This window comes from Marmota monax, unplaced genomic scaffold, assembly GCF_021218885.2.
Source record: "Marmota monax isolate L192 unplaced genomic scaffold, Marmota_monax_Labrador192_F-V1.1 WCK01_AAM20220418_F8-fsc00544, whole genome shotgun sequence".
NCBI classification, from domain to species: Eukaryota; Metazoa; Chordata; class Mammalia; order Rodentia; family Sciuridae; genus Marmota; species Marmota monax.
The window spans coordinates 231,456-247,627 of NW_026694291.1; the positions used below are offsets into that span (position 1 = coordinate 231,456).

The 16,172-nt window shown below is 41.0% G+C and overlaps 1 gene segment (V, D, J or C); it reads left to right on the forward strand.

The window, feature by feature from the left end:
* Window positions 1-885: 885 nt before the first annotated feature.
* On the forward strand, window positions 886-1,470 carry LOC124109002 (immunoglobulin lambda variable 2-18-like). The segment is given in 2 exon segments: window positions 886-1,018; window positions 1,145-1,470. Coding segments are annotated over 2 exon segments (444 nt in total).
* Window positions 1,471-16,172: the final 14,702 nt, after the last annotated feature.

The following is a 16,172-nucleotide window of genomic DNA, read 5'->3' on the forward strand; positions in this document are numbered from 1 at the left end:
TCTATAATACAATATAAAAAAGCACTGAGGATGTGCCTTAGTGGTTCAGCAACCCTAGTTTCAATTCCCACAATCAAAAATTAAAATAAGATAAAATTAAAAACTTAAAATAAATAGCTCTTGTTTTTATAAAAATGGCCCATTTTCCAACACTTTTTCTTTCCATTTTGCCTTCATCTCCTTGTAGATCCCCTCCACCAGAAGAAGGATTCATGGAACTCACTTCTGAGACTGAGATCCAGTCACTTAGCAAGAATTGGTCATTAGTTGGGAATGGTCAAACAGGAATGAAACTGCAGAATCAGGTCAGGACTATGGCCCTTGGTAGGGCACCCAGTTTCCTTCATGAGACTACTTCCCAATGATGACTTGTTGATCCACGTGGCATGTGGTGAGAGACCAGGGAGTGACTCAAATGCTGATAGAATTTGATGCTGTATGTGCTTCCACACATAGCACAGGGGAGGCGCAGAAACAGGGCTGCCTCTGGGGAGACCACACCAACAACAACCATAGCAGGTGTTTCCTGGGTGGACAGACTTGTTTCCTCACAGTAGAGAGATTTTGGAGAATGAGCACCAGAAGAGGACACTGTGGGGTGTGACCCAGGCCTGGAGGGTGACAGACACAGTGAGATCTCAGCAGAGACACTGAAGAACTAGGTGCTCACAGAGGTGATGGACTTCAGCAGATCTTTCTTTCTTGTTCAAGCAAGAATAGACAATTTATGTTTCTGATTCTCAGGAAATCTATAGACAGGGAGATTATATCTGCTCATCTGAACTCTTCAGAAGAGAGATGTAAAAGTGTATAGAGTTCAGGACAGGGCAGAGTGGGCTGAGGAGAGGCAGATGCAGGAAGCAGATTTGCATTGAGGACCTCCTTCATTTCTCTGAGGCAATGAAGCAGATAAATAATCTGGAGGTGCCAGGTCCAGTGCTAGAGTCTCAGGAGGGAGTGCTCTGGGGCATCACCACCATGGCCTGGACTCTGCTTGTCCTCACACTCCTCAGTCAGGGTACTTATGTGACATTTGAAAAACACGAGGTCTTGGGGACATCTGGGCTAAGGGTTTGTTTCATGCTTTTCAGGTTTACCTTGGTCAGGATTTGATTCAACACTAAAAGTTTTCTCTTCTTTTCAGGTTTCTGGGCCCAGTCTGCTCTGACTCAGCCTCCCTCAGTCTCTGGAACTCCTGGACAGTCTGTCACCATCTCCTGTGCTGGAACCAGTAGTGACATTGGAAAATATAATGGTGTCTCCTGGTACCAAAATCGTCCAGGAACAATCCATAAACTCATGATTTATGATGTTAGTAGTCGTCCCTCAGGGATCCCTGCTCACTTCTCTGGCTCCAAGACTGGCAACACAGCCTCTCTGACCATCTCTGGGCTGCAGCTGGAGGATGAGGCTGATTACTACTGCTGTTCATATGCAGGCAGTAGCACTTACCACAGTGGGCCAAGTTGAAGGAGAAGTGAGACCAAAACCTCCCCTAAGGACAAAAGCTCCTTCTTGCCCTGATGAGGCTTCCTAAACTCTAAAGAGATAGCTTCCTGCAACATTGACTAAAAATTAAATTCCCATTCAGCTGTCCTCTAGTCCCATGGTGAAATAATGAACAAAACATACTCCAGTTTATGTTCTTTATAGAGTGACAGCATATTCTGCTCAGTGTGAAGTGGTCTCAGAAGATGTGTATTTCTCCAAACTCTTCATTTTGCTGGAAGAGAGGGTCAAGTCCAAACCTATAGGTACAATTCCTTCAGTTATCAGGGAAATCTTCATTATAAATGCCTCCAAGTCCCTCCGTGGTGCAGGCCCGCCTAGGTGCATTTTGGTATCAATGACATTGTTTTATTCATTTCATATCCACCACACTTCAGTCAGGGTGACCCTGGATGGGTGATCTCCTTTTTGCCTTTTCTTGAAGGAAGTTCAACTGAGACTAGTCTTAGTAATGTTGCCATGGGAGTGAGACAGAGTAAGTGCAGGTTTTCATCAATGTCACTCATTTCTAAACCCATAGGTAAGAAACTAAGCAGTAGAGATTGAGAGTGGAATCTCCTTCTTTTATAGAATCGCAAGTCAATAGACCACTGTACCTGAATTTTCTATTGGATAATATGTACTCCTAACTAAAGGAATCATTTTTTTTCTATAATGAAAAGGTATTTAGTGAGTGAGAACACCATTCCTCAGGATTTTCAATGTACATTATTTCCACAATGTATCAACCCAATGACTAGGTAGAATCCCAATTAGAATGAGATGCTAATTATATATATACAGACATTTGGTCCACAATGATATTTACATCATGACAAACCAAATGAATCAAAGATATAAGTAAACATTGTTTTTATTTCCTCTAGCCTGGTGAACTTTATTGCTTACCAATACCATATACTGTAGAGTATGTTTTTTGCCCCTTTGATTTTAAGGCTTACTGGAGCTCTTCAGTATTACAATCAAGTTACAACACACATGTAGTTACACTGAGAAAAGATCAAAATTTGAAACTTGAAGTATGAATTTTATTGGTTGTAATATAGCCAGTCAAGCAGGTTCCAGTGAGGTATGATAGGGGCTTAGAAATAAAAGACTCACAGATGCAGATTTTGAAGACAAAATAGCTGGGATCAGGTGGAGTGCCACTCTCTGATGGAGAAGCAGATCTAAAGAATTACACCAGCGAGATATATATATATATATATATATATATATATATATATATATATATTTACCATTTACCCATTATTACCGTTTTACCATTTACCATTATTTGGTTAAAGACTATGCAAAGTATTATTCTTTGTACTCAATATATTTCAGGGCTAGAAACATTTATGTAGTTTTTCTGCAGTTGTAGTTTACAGTTGCAATGTGCAATGTTAGGAGCTTTCTGAGGCTTTCAAGAAAGTCTGTTTTTTAAAGTTACTGTTAAGTGGGCAGCTTTGGAATTAATGGAGCTGGTGAAACATTATGGTTTTCTAGCAGGAGAGTTCCTCTATTCCCAGGAACTATGTGCCCCGATATCAAGGTGGAGGCTTATATGACTCTTCTGCAGAGCCTTCTCACGCAGGACATTGCCACAGCAGCTAGGCATCCTGCAAACTTGCAAAGGAACATTCACAAGAACTAGGCTTTCCAAAGCCATGAAGTCATCAGAGACCCCAGTCTCAGACACTGCTTTCTCTGTCACCACTCCAAAGTAAGGTATATGTGTGTATATATATATATATATATATATATATATATATATATATATATATATGTAATTATATTTTTAGGAATTCTTTAAAGAGCTGGTGGAGGCCCCAGACAAGATAGAACAGTCATCAACATTCACCAGTTTGCCAAAAAATTTCCAGTGTTAGCAATGAAATTTCCAAGTCCTGACATCTTTATGTTAACTCCAATATGACTTTTCCATACCCAAAATTGCACATTGCAGGCTTTGCATGTGATGATTCATCATGCATCAACATATTCCTATGCTTTTTCCAATAATTAAATTACACATGCATATATTTAAAAAAATATATGAGAAAATCCCTACCTTCTATGGATAAGTAAATTTGAACATTTGAAGTTTTCATATTTCAAAATGCCTGCCAATGTTTCATTCTTCAATGCCATAGGGGACTCTACAATCAGTCTGATTCCCACTTTCTGTAGGGAATTCCATGGCTAAGAGCCAAGGCTGCATTCTTGCCTCATTCATGGAACCTCCAGAAATTTTACCTTCAGGTGCATCTTTTCTTCTTTTCCAACCTGCTGCCTGGGTCTCTCCTGGATGTGCTGGAAGTGCAAGGAGAAAGGACCAAGCTTCTATTTCCACTTTATTATAGCAAACTAAGGTGACAGTGCAGGGCCTTGGGACAGATTTCATCCTTTCATTTTCTTTGTTTCTGGATTCAAGGATATTGTGTTAGGCCCAATACCAAAAGAGTTCAGACTAACACTTTACTCTTGCTTTATATTTTTCTTACAGAAATTATATATATTTTAAATTATATTCAGAGATCATTTTCCTTGTAGTTACACAAAGGAAAATAATCAAGGTTCATTTCACTTAATTTTACAATCTATAATTGTGTAATGTATCTTATCTAAGGAATATTCCAAGATATAAATATATTTTTGCAGTGTGAGGGGTTGATAAAATAAATATTTACAATGCAATGAACACTGATCCCTTTTTTTCTCATCCCATGCAAGAAAGCTTTATGGCAAAAAGTGAGGGTTTTTCTCTCTTGGCCATCTGATATTGATGTTTTTTTTTCCCTGGGAATTCACATCCAACAGGACTTTTGTTATGAGTAAATTTTGTCATATTCTCTGCTCCTTAGCTTAAGATCTCCACCAGTGAAGTGAAAACTTTTGATAGTGGTGGGGCAATACCATGGAATGAACCCAGTAGTACTTAACAAATGAGTCACATTCTCAGTCCTTTTTATTTTTTATTTTTTTTTTATTTTGAGGCAGGGTCTTACTCATTTGTTAAAGCTTGCTTTGAAATGGTGATCCTTATGGCTCAACCTCCTGAATCATTGGAATTACAGGCCTGCGCCACCTCATGCAGTTTGATAACACTTTTTTTGAGGGGAAGGGGATTGATGATAGTTCTGAATAATGGGGTATTTCACGCAGCTTTTTCACTGCTGTGACTAAAAGACCCAACCAGAAAAATTGCAGAGTAGGAAGTGTTATTTACAGGATCATAGTTTCAGCGGTCTCAACCATAGATAGGAGGCTCCATTCCACAGGATTTGAGGTGGTGCAGGGCATCGTGGTGGAAGACTGTGGCAGAAGGACAAAGCTCCAATGATGACCAGGAAGCAAAGAGAGACTTCCACTTGGCAGATACAAATATATATCCCGAAGCCATACCTCCAATGCCCCTCCTCCTCTAGCCTCCAGTGCCTGATTCCAGTTACCACTAGAATTACCACTTAGTTAATCCCTTCAGGGATAAAGTCATTGATTAGGTGAAGGCTATAACCCAATCATTTCTTCTCCAAACCTTCTTGCATTGTCTCAAACATGAGCTTTTGGGAGACACGTCACATCCAAACCATAACATGGGACTTCAGGTGTTTTCTTTGTATGTTTTTCTCCAACTTCAGTTGCCTCTACTCATGATTCATTTGTTGATGTTATGCGGGTTGTGGCACAGACAGTTCTAGATTTGCACAGAGTACAATTTAATAGGGAATCTTACTGACAGAAGCATAGTCAGAGACAAGAGGAAGACCTAGTTGATCTCTTTCTGCTCTCCATCAGTGCATGTTGCTCACACCTGTACAGAAAATTCATGGCCAGAAAATATGTATGAGGAGGCATGTCTGGATCTGTATTCCACCACAGTACCTGGGACTCACAGGAGCACACCACAGCCCTGTGTTTACAAATATGAGCACAATTTCTGAGTTGGGACACACTTCCAGTGCCACCCTCATGCCAAGCACCTTGACTCACTTCTCCACCACACAGGCTGGGCAACAAAAGGGGCAGCTCTGCCCTCATGGTTGGAGGCTTTTGTACTTCCCTTTGCCATCAGTACAACTTGGCTCCTTCTGATCAGAACATAAAAGGTACATTTGTAGGCAATGTCACAATATGTGTAATATGAGGTCTTAGTGTGTCCACTTACCAAAAGAGTCCCTGCTAAGTAAGCTGGGCTTCTGGTGACAGTCAAGCCATAAAGGAAATAGCAGTGAACCAAAAGCACATGAGTCCTGCTTTGCAGCCCAGCTCTTCCTCTCCCTGATGTGGTCATGTTCTGTCTGATAGAGCCAGGACCTGAATTCTAAGACCTGAGTCAACTTGACACCATTGTTTTCACTTCTTCTGGACTTTACCTATTGTGAAGTGGGGAAGGTATACTAATCTTTAGTAAAATAAAAACTACACATAGTGACACAAAGAATAAAAAAGTTCTTAATTCAAAGGAGATATCCCAGGTCTTGCTAAGTGGCACAGTCATTGGAGCCCTCTCCTTCCTCTGAGGAAATCTGAAAAATGGACTCAGTGAGCCAAATATTTTGTGAGGTGGGCCTGAACTTCCCCAGGAGAGACCAGAAAAATTTGCAGAAGTTCCCCACCACAAACTAGAATTTCATTGCATAATCATCACAAATTTTATGCCAATTTTTGTTGCAAAAAGTGGGATGTGACCATTATGAGAAGATTTTTTTTTAGTTTGCTAATATTACTTAAAAACCATTTATTACTAAATTGTCTTTGATACAAGATTATGATACACAGACTACTCATGATTATACATTAATGAATGGTGAAAATTTTGTAGTGAAATACAAAGTATATATGTGTGATGAAGTATAATAATTTTAGTAAAAATGATGATGGTGAGGAAGAGGAGGAGGAAGAAAAGGAGGAGGAGCCGGAGAAGGAAAGTAGAGATGGAAGAGGAGGACAAGGATGTTTGTGGTGGCATTAGCACACAAATGAGCTGTGGTGCCAAACATCCTGTGTTCCAGTAACCCCACACATGCTGTTTGGGAGAAGGAGTAACATCAGTTTTGATGCTTATTTTTATGTATCATAAGGAAATTTCCTTTGGCCTGCCACTTAGGTTTCACTGAACCAGGAACCTCTGTAGAAGGGCTGCAGTTTATTCTGCATTTTCCCCTCTTCTATCAAAACACATGGACCAGAAACAGATTTTATATTTGGACACTCAATTACATAAGCTGTTCATGGCACATCTTGGAGAACATTGAAGAGACCACCTCTCTGCACTGTGCTGAGAAGGACAGGGTGGGTGAGGCTGCCACAAATTGAGGCTGTAATCCCTACCCATACCCTTTCAGATGACAGGGGCTTAAGGGTCACCTGGATGAGGTAAGCCCCTACTCTGAAGCTCCTACACTGGCAGGGGACAGCAGAACTGCTACAAGGTGAAATCAAAACACACGTTGCAAATGCCCAGGGTAACCCAAGAGGAAGGCCAGCCTTGGAGGTCAACAGGTATCCAAGGAACAGTCCTCAGATTGAAAGTCAGAAGAGTTCATCCTATGGCCTTGGACTTTAGTGACCAAAAGTTGTGATTCAACCCAGAATCACAGAAGTTGGTCATAGGAGGAAATGCACTGGAGAAAATGGTCCTAGGTATCAGGCTCTACATTTGCTGTGGAGACTGTGTGATGTGCAGGTGTTCTACCAGCAAGCTCATTGTGAGAGGATGGATATTCCAGCCTGGGTTCTTCAGCTACATCAGCTGCCTGGGTCTCTTACCCACTTAGAGGGCATAATCCCTTGCTGTCCAGTAGTGGTTCTGGGGCTGATCCCTTTCTCATAAGCATTTGCAGAGACACCTGGTCCTCCACACTGGCCTCTTCTTCCACCTCCAAGTACATCAGCTCTGAAGACGGCAGCTCCTATGATAAGTTGCAATCTCAATATTTGGGGAGACTCCAGGAATTTTCCCTGGAAAATTATTTAGAACACTCTGATGAAGTCACAGCATTGACCATGGGACTGTCCATGGTTCACAGAGAGTGTTCTCCCTATAGGTAGAACCTATGATCCAGAGATCAGCTCCGTGTACCTGTGACCATAATGACATCCAGAGACCACAAGTCAAAATCTCAACTCTCAGACAGGTCTGGTGCCTGGCCTTTTTAACAAGATTACATAAAACACTGATAAAAGGTTAATAAAAGAGAACTTTCCTGTTCCAAATCCTAGTCTATTCCAAAAAGGAGGATGCCATAGAAAGGGGAAAACACCTGATGTAAAATGAGACCAGAAGCTGTGGTGAATAAAAACACAGGTGCTTATTTCCCAAGCTCAATAGCCCATGTGAAAAAATTTACTCAAAGGCATATACTGTAGGATTGAATACAAATGATAATGATGGGACAAAAGTGCAGCTAAGAGACACATGAAAAGGTGGAGGAAGGTGAGCATCCATGACTCACCTTCAGCTGAGTAAGGTGTTATCACTGGGCTCTGACAGATACCATTGCAGTCCCTGGCCAGACTCTTGGAAGGTCAACAGCCCTGCTGAGCTGGGCCCAGGATGCAGGAAAGCCCAGGAGGTCTGGGACTTTTGTCATGGTATCAATTCCAGGAAGGAGGCTCTGATATGGGACCAGGAGTCCAAGGCTGATTTTCTGCTCCTAGAAGCATCTGGAGGAACTTGGGGCTTCCTTATCCTTCCTTAGTCTCCTTTTTTACCCCACAGCTGATGAAAATATTCTTCACTTGCCCTCAGTGAAGATCCCATGGGGAGTAGTAAGCATAAGCACCAAATATTCATTGTCTCAAAGGAGCTGAGAAGGAATGAGAGAGCCTGGGGAGCCCAGTTGTGCTGTTGGTCTCAGGAGACAGACTTCTGGGAAATTTCCACCATGGTCCGTACCCCCTCCTCCTCACCCTTGTCTCTGTCTGCACAGGTGATGTGCTAGGCACATCATCCTGTGTGAATGCTCCCACAGGACAGTGAGCTGGGTCCACGCCAAACCATGGCTCAGTCCAACATAGTCACTGGGTCTCTTTTAATGAGTTCTTCATTCTCAGGTCCCCCTCTCATCTCTCTCTATATATTTTTTAAAATTTTTAAATTTGTTTTAATTAGTTATACATGACAGTAGAATGCATCTATGCACTTTGAGATATATATATATATATATATATATATATATATATATATATATATATATATATATATATATATATATATATGATATAATTTCTCATTTTCTGAGTATACATGTTGTAGAATCATATTGGTCATGAAGTCACCTATATACATAAAGTAATAATGTCTGTTTCACTATACTATCTTTCCTATCCCTGCATCTCCTCCCCTCCCCTCCCTTCACTTCCCTCTACCTAATCTAACATAATACTATTCTCTATCATTTGTGAGACACAAACCCCTTTCTTTTCTGTGTCACATTCTTATAACCCCCAGGAGGACAGGTGTTAAAGTCATAAACTGGTCTTGCCGGCTCACTCAGATCTAAGGCCCTAGGATGCCCTTTCCTTCCAGCATCCAGGTAGACTCTGCAGAGGTGACCAGGAGAAGATTTACAGGTGACATAACTAGGGTGTTCTGGTGGTTTTTTGTTTGTTTGTTTGTTTTGGTGTGTGTGTGTGTGTGTGTATTTTTGTGGTCTGTGTCAGGGATAGAGGACCTGAGTGGAAAGACAGACAAAAGGCATCATCAGACCTGTTTTTTTTTTTTTTTTTTGAAAGGAGTACTGGCGATTGAACTCAGGGCACTCAACCACTTAGCCATATCTTCAGCTCTATTTTGTATTTTATTTTGAGACAGGGTCTCATTGAGTTGCTAAGTGCCTCGCCATTGTTGAGACTGGCTTTGAACTTTTGATTCTCCTGTCTCAGCCTCCAAGGCCTTTGGGACTTCAGGCATGTGCCACTATGCCAGGCCTGGCTCTGTTATTGATACCTGAATTTATATTTAGCGTAGATGGGAAACTTGAGGTCCATATGTCCCAGATTAGTCCCAGGAGTGCCCGACTCTTGATAAGCTCCTGGAGCCACAGGTTCCTATGCAACTTGTGATTCTGAACACAGCAAACTAGAGTAGTGGTCCTTGTGGTAGCCCTCTGCAAGATCAACTACCCATTCACACACAGAGGGCAATTCAGATCTGATGACTGCCTGAGGTCAAGGTGCTTGGATCTGCCTCTCTAGGGATCCAACTTCACCTAACTACAGATATCATGGCTCCAACTGCCCTTTCGGCCACCAGGTGATCATGGTATGACTTCCAAACCCCACGGATATATAGTCATTAATACATTCAGCCAAGTGTTTTATGCCATACCTGGACAATTTCTTAACTGATGGTGTGCTTTGTGAACTGGAACCTACACGATTTATAATCCACACAATGTCCAAAGGAAGATGATACCATGATGCATGCTCCCATGAAACTATGCTAGTTAAATCCATAAACATGCTGGAGTTGTGGCTCAGTGGTAGGGCACTAGCCTTGCTTGCCTGAGGCTCTGGGTTCAATCCTCAGCACCACATACAAAAATTTGATAAATAAAGATATTGTGTCCTTCTACAACTAAAAAAAAAAATTAAAACCATAAACATGTTCACTCTTTAACCATATGATTATGCAAAATCCTTTCTGACTTTTGGGCCACATAATTCTTCTCAGAACTGATTCACATTCCATTTCAAATACTTATCTCAAAGACAAAGAAATAAAGTTAGCATGTCTTATGTTGGAAGATAAGAGGAAGAAGGGAGCTGAGAAAACAGAAATATTTGACTAAGCTGTATCTACATATTCATATTAAATACTTGAAACTCCTGGTGACTGGTCCCAAGGTCATAGATGATACTCATTATGACTCTTCACTATGTATTCCACATCACCTGAACCTTCAGCAGACACCTCCATTCCCCAGTATGAGGACCCAGAGTTCATTCCTGACATCTCTGGTACCTTTTCAGCCCTGCCTTAATGAGTATATGGCAACTTTCTATTTTTAATCAAGAACCATTGGTGAACAAAGAGCTGCCTACATTTGATCCATATTCTTTATGCTATGACTTTAATGTCTCAACCAACACTGAGGTTGAAATTCAGTCCACATTGTGAGATAGTTAGAGGATAGAAATGTAATCTGACTATATATTTAGAAGTGAAACCTTTTAAGGTAATCAAGGTTAAATGAAGGAATAGAGCAGAGTCTTAATCTAATGGTACTGTGGCTCTAGACGAGGAAGAGAAACCTGAGCAATGATTCTGTCTTGCCACCTCAGGACTCTGCAGAGTCTCTGTCAGCAGAAAGACACCAGAGACCAAATATATGCTGGTGCCATGTTCCTGGACATATAGAATATGGAGCTAAATAAACCTTTTTACCTCCTAAGTTACCAGTCTGTAATCAGTGATTACCTCAAAAAAAGGACTAAGAAAATCAGAAATGGGCAATAAGATCTTTGTCAGTAACCAATACATAAAAATTTAGAAACATAGACTAGAGGACCTTAGAGAAAAAGGTTAGAAAAAGTTCAAAATGCTGAAAATGGAAAAATATGGGTGATTCTGTTGAGGAGTCAGAAGACTAAAGTATTAGGAAAAGTTACAACTTCTTAGAGATTGGCTATATTGTCATGAACAGAACACTGATAAATTTGTGGACAGATGAGGAGATCATGCTGATGAGGGCTTAGATGGAAAGGAGCAGTGGGTTTTCAAGAACTGGAAGCAAGACCATCTTTTTTATGGAAAAGCAAGGAATCATGCTGAACTGATTTTTTTGGACCAATTGTTTAAGGTTCCCACCTTAACTTATGTTGAATTTTACCCTAATTGTCAGATATTAAGAAGATGGAAACAATGTGATCATGATATTTTGAAGTGGTAACTTTGGGGGAAATTAAATGAGATGGAAATTAAATTAGATGGTAAGTGTCGGGCACAGTTCCAAAAAGACAAGCAGGAGAAACCTGAGCAAGGATAAGTCTTATCAACCTGTATCTATCACCATATAATGCCTTATACCATCTTGAGACTCTGGAGAGTGTCCCCAACAGTAAGTAAGAAGGGCCTCACCAGAGCTTGCCAGACATTACCCAGAACAGTCCAGACTTCAAATCCGTGAGTGGCTACTGAATATTAGAATGCCTCTCCACCCAGATACCCAGGGTATGGACCACCTGCCCAGGTGTCACTGAGCCTCAGTTTTGCTCCTTCTCCATCTTAGACACATAAACTCTGTCATACAATGATCAATATTCGATCTGTCTGACATGATGACTGCTGGTTCACACAGTTTTGGATGTGTGATCCCTTGAAATCCCATGTAAACTTGCTTCTGCCAGGACCTGGAATTGCAGGATCTGGTTTTCAAAAGATGCATAATTCTTGTAATAGATAAAATGGTCTTAATCCATAACTCCATATTCAACATGTAAATTCTTCTAGAGCACACTAACCTAAACACAATGTTTGTGCTCTCATGCCAACTTCAAAACTATCACAGAGACTACTGGATACAATTGTCCACACAGATAGGCAACTGACCCCCTTGTGTGACACATAGAGATCATTCCTGCTCTGGAATCCACATATATTCATCATTGTCTCTAATATTAGAATTGGACCAATATCCCCGAAGCTGTTTTTGCAAATCTTAGAAGTTTTGAGGGTTTCTCCTCCCATTGGTGGGAAGGGTAAAATCAAATAATTTTGTGGAAGAATATTTGTGGAAACATTATATTGTGGAAGATTTTTCCATTATTTTGGCTTGGAAAGCTCCAAACAGCTAAACCCTAAATATTTGAGCTAATATGGAGAAATGAAATTTATTATGATATCTCTCTCACTCTCTGGAATGCATGTCTCTGCAAATCATTCAATATACTTGCCAATTAATACTCATCCAATACAGTTACAATGGAATAGTATAGTTCCAGGAATTTCTTCTGGTAGTCACATTGGTCCAAGCACACATGGAGGGTAAATGAAGTACAGAGGTAAAATGCATATATGCAATGATGTGCATTTCCTGTGAATGCACACCATTTTTGACCCTGCATTCTTAGAGGAATAGAGAGGAACTTCAACTTCCCCATCAACTGTGCATTCTATGCACCTGAAAACATGTTACTCTGGTCTAGCACAGTCCACCACAGATTGAGTAATGGACAGTAAGATGACTTTCTGTCTGGATATGCAGAAATCTACTTCTACCTTGCAGGATTCATTCAAATGTTATTGTAGGCAACTCATAAATTAAATCAATATTAAAACTAACCATAATGATGATTCCCTTGGATCTTTAAGGTGGCACTAGTTTATGCTATTCCCCATTCAAAGATATGCTATTTTTAATTTGCAAATTTGAATAAGGTAGAAATAGGGGAAGATTCATTGTGTAGCATGAACATAATGGTTCTGGCATGAAATGGATTAGTATTTCCCAGTCATATAGTCCATGTTGCAAACATCAGATCTGCCCTGGCAGTGAGAAGGCACCATTGAAAAACTTAAAGAAGCAGGCATTGTGGTGCCCATGAAACTTTAGAAATATAGGCAGCAGCTATATTTTGTTCTCCCTGAATTAAAAGTGCTCTGTTATGCTGGGGATGTTCTTTGGGGACACTTCTTGCAGTGCATTTTGCCTGAAAAAAAAAATAGTTCACATATAAAATTGGGGGTTGAAATGGGTCTTAGCATAGTTCCTCTTGAACTTTCTTCATAAATTCTGAGGGTTTAGAATCAACAAGAAACAAGTTGGCCATATGTCTACTATATCAAAAGATGATGAATCATCCCCATTTTTCTCTGCAGATCAGACCTCAGGACAGCCACTTGGAATCATTCTTCATAAATGTACCTACCTTGCTTCTGAGGGTTATGCATAGTCGTATGACCAGTTATTTCAGAGTACTATTATCACTATTTCTATCAATGGATGGAAATGTTGCCCAGACTGTGAAATCAGCTTATGAAAGTGTGTTTCCTGAGATGAGGGTGGGTCTTCAGGGAAGATCTCTCCTGTGTCTCTGAGGCCAAACCCTGCTCTGGAAAACACAGAGATCCTCTAGGAACTGTCCTGGATTCCAGCTGATTTGCATAATAGACAGGGATCCCCAGTAAAAGAATGAGGCTGGCTTAGGAGGAAGGCAGACCAGTCTGAGCCTCAGGAAGCAATATCAAGGAGGCCTATACTATGAGCTGGACTCCCCTTCACTGTGCAGATTCTGCCCCAGGGATGCTGCCCACCCACAGCCTAGGTGTCTGGGATCAGCCTAACTCTGATTCTGAGCTCTCTCGGCTCTGCCTGTGGTGAGCAGGTGCTCAGTATCCTGATGCAGGAGAGGGGGATAAATGGCTGAGGTTCCCACATTGTGATCATTGGTTTGTGTGAGCCTAAGGGGCTGCAACTGCCAGTAAGATGGACAGGCTTCCTCATGAGTCAGAGGCTTCATTCACCTCCCAGACTCATAGGCTATTGGAACTAAGATTGAAGTGGGTGGGGTGAGGACCCAACAATTCCCTAGAGAGATAACAGAGTAGGCAGACAGAGGAACTTCTGGAAGATCCCTTTATTATTATTCCCACTGCTTTTGTCCCCTGGCAGTCTTCATAGCCTCCTAAGAGATGACTCGGTACAACTACTCAGCAACATTGACCTCCAGGTAGAAAGCTAGAACCATATGCTCTGAAGGTATATACGGAATAAATATGCACATTGTTACCAACAAAAACCAGGTTGGCCCCTGTGCTGCTCATCTATGATGGCAGCATATGGCCCCCATACAACTCTGACCAATCCCTTGGCTCCAATTTGGGAAACACAGCCAATCTGACCATCAGTGGGGCCAGGATGGAGACAAGATGACTATTTCTATGCCATAGTAAATGGCAGTGAGTGCCACTCACACTGGTTCACAATAACACAGATACACACATGGGTCAGGCTCTTCCTCACCCAGGGCTGAGTTTCACTCATCCTTTGAACAATGACCATGACTTTGGTCTCCCCTCACTCATCTGGCTTCTCACTATGGCTAAATTACAGAACAGCATAGATGTCTATTGGAAATATGGTTTTCCCAAGGAATTAGTTAGATCTTATTTGCAAAGTCTTGTCACTTCCATAAAATGCCTTGCAGAAACTAGTTCACAGATTCCAGAATGGAAGGACTCCAGATAGCATGGTTAGATACAAGTACTCTCTTCCCTCCATTTCACTGTGGAGTGTGTCAGGAGGGAGACATGGTTTCTGACCCTCCTCTCAGAATTTGGCATTGGGTAAAGACAAAAATTAATGAACCCAACAGTATGGAGTCCTCAGGATGAGAAGGGCTTATGTGCCCAGAAAAGAAGTTGGTATTTGATTACAAGATCACCCAATAGCCCATGCCATTAAGCAGTGCCCCATGTCCCTTAGATTTGATCAAGGAGAAATCCCCCTCATTCCCACAACCAAGGAGATATGCTCATAAGTCTTCCAATTCTGATCAAAATTACATACTGAGCAGCACAAAACAGGCACATGTTTGTCATTAAAGAGATAAATTCTGGATTGGAATGACACTTTTATGCAAAGACAAGTCATTGAAAGAGATCAGAATCTAGCTGGTTGTGGTGGCACATGCTTATAATCTCAGTGGCTGGGGAGGCTGAGGCAGGAGGATCACAAGTTCAAAGCTGGCCTCATCAAAAGAGAGGTCCTAAGCAACTCAGTGAGACCTTGTCTCTAAATAAAACACAAAAAAGAGCAGGGTATGTGGAGAGAGAGAGAGAGAGAGAGAGAGAGAGAGAGAGAGAGAGAGAGAGAGAGAGAGAGAGAGAGAGAGAGAGAAAGAGAGAGAGAGAGAGAGAGAGAGAGAGAGAGAGAGAGAGAGAGCGCACAGTCAGAAAGTAGAAGAGGTATATGACCATGATATTTGCAAAGACATATTTAGATTTGTCCTATATATGAAAGGAAACCCCTAATAATATTATATCCACAATGGATTCTTTATTAGGAAAAATGGTTTTAAAAGTTACTCCAGGTCTTTCAGATCACATAGATAAGTCATTATGGACATTTTAAAAAAAGCAAAATAAAAAGTATCTACAAACATCTTCCAGACTTGCATATGAACTGATGTCTTATTTGTAGAAATGCTGGATGACAAAGGAGAAAACAAACTACAAATAATTTACTGCACAAACTACTACTGATTATTAAATTTACCTTTAATTCGAATAGACCCTGAGTTGACAATAGATGACATTTTGTATATTAATACATAGGGCCTAAGTGATAATTCAGGGAAATGCTTTTGTAAATATCCATGAAATGACTGTTTTAGTTGCTTCTAATCTGGATATTTGGTCTTTGGGAATGGTGCAGGGAGCTGGACACACTTACAATAATCTGTCCAGGCTTGTGTGATGGGTAGCATCATCCCCTACATGCAGCAGATTAATCGGAGGATGAAGCTTCAGTATCCAAATATTTTGACTGAGGATATTTCCACACACCAAGGAGATATGCTCATTGAAATAGATCAGAATCTAGCTGAACAAATCCCTGGATGAGAAAATGAGGGGGATTTGCCCAGGATGACCCTTGTATATCCAGGGAAGGTAATTATTGGGAGTCTAGATGCTTTTGTTTCTCTCATCTCCTCCCTGAGTGACATAGGAA